Source organism: Hyalella azteca, unplaced genomic scaffold (assembly GCF_000764305.2).
Source record: "Hyalella azteca isolate HAZT.00-mixed unplaced genomic scaffold, Hazt_2.0.2 contig14817, whole genome shotgun sequence".
Taxonomy (NCBI): domain Eukaryota; kingdom Metazoa; phylum Arthropoda; class Malacostraca; order Amphipoda; family Hyalellidae; genus Hyalella; species Hyalella azteca.
In genome coordinates this window covers 238614-244613 of record NW_025944691.1, presented here as the reverse complement: position 1 = coordinate 244613, position 6000 = coordinate 238614, and the positions used below count along the sequence as shown (strand labels likewise).

General features: G+C 37.6%; 1 protein-coding gene across 1 annotated transcript; it reads left to right on the top strand.

Moving 5' to 3' along the window:
• The first annotated feature begins 1342 nt into the window (after window positions 1-1342).
• Window positions 1343-5389, top strand: LOC108670944. The gene is made up of 4 exons (XM_018158434.2): window positions 1343-1739; window positions 2919-3103; window positions 4265-4362; window positions 5152-5389. The coding sequence occupies exons 1-4, from the start codon at window positions 1607-1609 to the stop codon at window positions 5354-5356; spliced, it is 621 nt and encodes a 206-aa protein (XP_018013923.1). The 5' UTR covers window positions 1343-1606; the 3' UTR covers window positions 5357-5389.
• Window positions 5390-6000: the final 611 nt, after the last annotated feature.

Sequence of the window (6000 nt, the reverse complement as noted above, 5' to 3'; positions counted from 1 at the left end):
CGCTAATTTGACAGAATCTCCCTGATTTCTCCGAGTGCATCAGCTTTTCCATGGGGTATTCAGTGCCCTACTCAGGCAGTCCATGCCTTCAGAAAAAAGACCGACCTAATGAAATAATTTGTTCGAGGTAGAAGTGAACCGGGTTGTATAACGGTGCTAAGTAAACTTTTTTTGGGCTGCGGAGACCCGGAGTGGCGGCTTCTAAACTTGCAGTGCCGCGACGCTGTGAGACCGAGTAACACAGAACCTTGTGAGCAGGCTGAGCTAAACGGCAGATATAATGAAAAAGTTATTTCTATTGTATTAATTTTGAATGAAAAAACATTATTAAATGAAGTACAGTGTTAAATGATCAGAATTATGCTTTTGGAGCTCATAGCTGAGAAAGTTGTGTGGCTTGAACAAAATACTGGTTACCGAAGTTTTTTATTAATTTGCGGTGTTTCTGTAATGATGTATCAAAAGGCTATACAATTCAGTGGTCAGTAATTAGTAGATACGAGTCTGCAACGTGATATTTTCTCTGTATGTTTTATCTTATTATTTATTTAGGTTTAGAGTAGATTTTGAAACCGGGAGAATGTTGTTCACTTAATTCCGTACATGAAATAGGTGATGATAGATATGTATGCTAACAATATAATGATTTGATGGTGAAAGCAGCACGCGAACAAAACTATCATAAAAACATGTTAACACAGCATATTATGATGCTTGTGGTTTCGACAAGCATATTAACATAGCAATACATCTCTCCCAAACGAACTCTTCCATGATGAACAGAAAGTGAAAACTCAAAATTGGTGCCATGAAAACAGTGTAGAAAACTGTGCATAAATGGATTGTTTGGCCCCATTTATGCTTTATAAGCACGTAAATGATGTATTTCTTTTCATATGCTGCACATTCATAGCTATGGTCAAGAAATTATTTTCAATATTTATCATAGGTAATTTTCTGCACATCGAGAATGACCGCGTGAATATTAACTGTCAATTTATATATACGCGTGGTAGTTAGGGGAACATTTTTTCATCTATTGATTTCTATTGACTCCTCCTACTGTTGATTTCTATTCTTCACCAGCACAAAGAACGTTACGACTAACGTCTTGATTATGACTCGTTAGGCAAACGTCAAGCGAGTTGAAATTGCTAGATTTATAAGAATTAACGAAAGTGTGTAAGGCATACTCATAAATTAACCTTACATTACACTAATTTGATTACGGTCCACGTATTGCCGCCAAAAATTTGAATTTGATTATTTCATCGTACGTACTTATGTTGTTTCTCTATAAAGAAAAATTTCCAATTTAATTAATTTCTTAATTTCATTTACAGAGTTTTTTTTATTTAAATACATTCTAGTGATGAAGAATTCTTCAATTGCTCTTTTTCGATGAAGGTATTCTATAAACTTCACTATATTCCTGAACTATTTTCTATATTCTTATTCTTCTTCAAAAACCATTTGAAGGTTTTTATATTAACTGCGTTTTGTTTACAGTTCCACTGATTGTCAAAATAAAATGCTGCGCTTGCAGCTTGTCAACAGTTTGAATGGTTATTATTTATGACTTGGCTGAAGAAAATAGCTGAAAATTATGGTTTGGAGTTGGAGTGCATTTGTTTCATTGATGGCGGTTTTATGTTCTGCTGCGTTTGGGGAGGAAAATCAATCACATCATCGGTCGAAACGGTACCACTACATCAACCCTGACTCACCCGTCACACTAGGTGAGTCCGCTGTCATCACACCAGTTGAATCACGCTGTCATCACACCAGTTGAATGGCACCCTCATCACACCAGATGAGTGAGGCCTTCATCACACCAGGTGAGTGAGGCCTTCATCACACCAGGTGAGTGAGGCCATCATCACACCAGGTGTGTGAGGCCATCATCACACCAGGTGAGTGAGGCCTTCATCGCGCCAGGTGAGTGAGGCCATCATCTCACCAGGCGTGTGAGGCCATCATCACACCAGGTGAGTGAGGCCATCATCACACCAGGTGAGTGAGGCTATCATTACATCAGGTGAGTGAGGCCATCATCACATCAGGTGAGTGAGGCCATCATCACATCAGGTGAGTGAGGCCATCATTACACCAGGTGAGTGAGGCCATCATCACATCAGGTGAGTGAGGCCATCATCACATCAGGTGAGTGAGGCCGTCATCACACCAGGTGAGAGAGGCCTTCATCACACCAGTTGAACCACGCCATCATAGCACCACGGTTAGTAACGTCGCTATCATATTCGAGGAGCTAGATGATCCTCCCAGTTATTTTCATCAACAAAATATTCCAAAATCTGTGATAATACTACTATATTGCAACATGGAATGCGCGATAAACGTTTTTATTTCTATAATTAATTGCCCTACAAATAGTGAAAAAATAGTTTATATACAAATAGTTTAGTGAAAATTATGAAAATAGCGATTCCGCTGGCATTTTCGTCAGAATGTTTCATTTTATGAGCGTATGGTATGAATTTCTTGAGATGCTTTTGTTATTTTTTTTTCAACTTTCAGAGAGAACAAATTTTTTTCATAGAAATATTGTAGTCATCAAAGGAAGAAGGTATGAATGAATGTATTGACAAATAAAAAATACCAAGATTTTTAAATAACTATAAATATTGCGAATTTTTGAACCAATAATAATTTAGACGCGAAATAAATAAATTCACTAATATTGAGATACTCTAGAAGCCATGCCACTTTAACGTCGCACCCATTTTAGCATGTATGGGCTTGTTAGTTTTTTTACTTTTTACAGTTTATTAGCGATAGTTTCTCATCATAATACTTCTTGAATAATAACACTAATGATAATAATCCGTAATATACTGAAATAATACTTTAAATCTTGAGATATTTCCTAGAAACTCATGCTTATCTACCCTTGACAGGTTTCCTGCTCAAGACGCCAATTTCCTTTGCCTTCCCCGCTCTGATAGACCCGACCCCGCGCTCACTGGGGGACCACGAGACCGAAGACCGGCTGCCGGGTTACGAGTATCCTGAAGACCTTTTCTTAGAGCCTGCGTACGAGCAGGAGCTCGGAAGACTACAAGTATACTTTAACTACCTCAAGGTTAGTCACAAGTATACTTTAACTACCTTAAGGTTAGTCACAAGTATACTTTAACCACCTCAAGGTTAGTCACAAGTATACTTTAACCACCTCAAGGTTAGTCACAAGTATACGTTAACCACCTTAAGGTTAGTCATAAGTATACTTTAACTACCTTAAGGTTAGTCACAATTATACTTATACTACATTGAGGTTAGTCACAAGTATACTTTACCTACATTAGATTAGTCACAAGTATACTTTAACTACCTTAAGGTTAGTCACAATTGTACTTCAACTACCTTAAGGTTAGTCACAATTATACTTTAACTACCTTAAGGTTAGTCACAAGTATACTTTAACTACATTAAGGTTAGTCACAAGTATACTTTAACTACATTAAGGTTAGTCACAAGTATACTTTAACTACCTTACGGTTAGTCACAAGTATACTTTAACTACCTTCAGGTTAGTCAAAAGTATACTTTAACTACCTTAAGGTTAGTCACAAGTATACTTTAACTACCTTAAGGTTAGTCACAAGTATACTTTAACTACCTTAAGGTTAGTCCCTCAGGTGAAATAAAATATTTCACATTCCGTTATCTATATCAAAGTTAGATTTGTGACAACGGAGAGATGAACACTTGAAGCGGCATCTTGCAGGGCCTCAACCATCCGAAATGTTTGGGTTCAAGTATTTCCACCGATTTCTTTGCCAGCATTGCTTAGCTTTCATCGAGGTCCTGCGCTAATAACATTGACAATTCCTATTTACTTCGTTTACTCTTGGCAATTCACAAAGAGCTTCAATTTCATTTACGTGTCCTGAATAAGAAATACGTATAATAATTGAGCTATAATAATAATAAAAATAATATTAATAATATTATATTAACGCAGATTCATAGAGTACTCCCATCAGCTCGTACATGCTATCGTCGGTTCTAATGAGGGAGGACATATTCTTACTTCAGTGCCCTCACTGGTGACCTCATTTGGTCTTGGATTGCACCCATCAGAAAAAACCTTTTCACATTTACGCATATAATGGGTTGGGATGGGTTAAAGTCTACAAACCAGTGACAGTGTTCCTGCAAATTAGTTATCTATCTCCAAACATTCAGTTTAGGAAAAAGCTTGCTAGGTTTTAACACCAAAATTATTCCTTTTCCATGTCAGGTGTCAAGGGTGGTGTGTCAGGAGAGGGTAGTGTGCGAGGTGGCTGCTGATCCAGAAACGTTTACTCCTATTTCAACGCTTGTGCTGAGGGAACTTAGGTAAGTCATAACACAAAATTGACGTAAACTTTAGAAGACACCAAGATTGTTTCACTGGATATTAGAAATTTTGATTAAATTTAAATATTTTGTTGTGTTGAGGGAACTTAGGTAAGTCATAACACAAAATTGACGTAAACTCTGGAAGTTTCCAAAACTGCTTCACTATATAGCCAAATTTGGATAACATTTGAACATTTTTAACAAAGAATTGTTGTATTAATTTTTTCATGCACGAAAATTGGAAAGTTTTCAGCGATCAAACGGAATGACCCGATTGAGAACTAACCATTTTAGAAATATAAACAATATCGTTTCTTCTTACTTGAGCCTCACATTTCACTCAGATATCATTCAATCAGTATTATCTTAATCATTCCAATCGTCAGTTATGGAAAGATCGGGTTCCAAAGGCCGGATCCCTTGTGAATCAAGTCACGAAAAGTTCAAGAATCGGCAACAGGCCACGGGCCTATTTATTCAGCGCCGACACTTCTATTCTTTTCTATATACCCGCAGATTAACGCATGGCCCCGTGATACCCGAGTCTCACATTTAACTCATATATCATTCAATTAAGATGATCTTAATCATCCCATATACCCGCAGATTAACGCACGGCCCCGTGATACCCGAGTCTCACATTTAACTCATATATCATTCAATTAAGATGATCTTAATCATTCCATATACCCGAAGATTAACGTGCGGCCCCGTGATACCCGAGTCTCACATTTAACTCATATATCATTCAATTAAGATGATCTTAATCATTCCATATACCTGCAGATTAACGCATGGTCCCGTAAAGCCGTCGCGCGAGTCGCTGCTGTGGCGGTTCATGGCTGCGTCCGCGACGGGGTATGCGTACGGCGCCGAGGCCTGCGTTGAACAGTACGGGGAATGCGAGATGCCCGCGCGGCAACACTTCAACATGGTGGCTTTGGCACTGTGGAACTTTGTCTGTGCTATGCTTAATCTTAAATTACGTTAAATAACAAATTATGCTGATTTTTAGATTAGAATTTTAAATCTTTAGTTTTGTAGGATTTTGAATCTTTTTTTATTATAAGAGGATGTTTTCTAAGCTAAAACTACATCCAGTTTTTTTCGTAACGATTGGGAGTAAATGCATTGTACGGGGAAGATAAATTGCTAAAAAGGTTGATTGCTTTCACAAGTGTACTCAATTTTCACACATGTACTAAGAAAAAGAGAAGCCCCTTGAAAAGTAGCGTCTTACCTTACATTGACTTAGATTTTTCGTTTTCACTTCAATGTTTCGGTGTATTGCAGCACTATATTACCACAGCTGAAACAGCTGCCCAATATCGTGAAAAATATTTTTTTTATCGACGTAAAATTCATGCATTCTCATGCGGGAAGCTGCTGAGATACGTGGAATCAGTTCTATTCGTTTGTCTCTATAGCTGGTAAAGAAATTTATCTGAAAGTCTATGACAGAAAAAAAAATAGATTAGCAATGTCTAAAATAGTAGAACTGAGGGACTATAAGACATGCTACAGTAATTTTTTTGGCGTGAATTTCTGTTACCTCACCAACAGAGCCCCTCGTCAGGAGCGAACATGATCGTGTATTTATATATGAGTGCTTCTCTGTTGGATTGCTCTGCATGT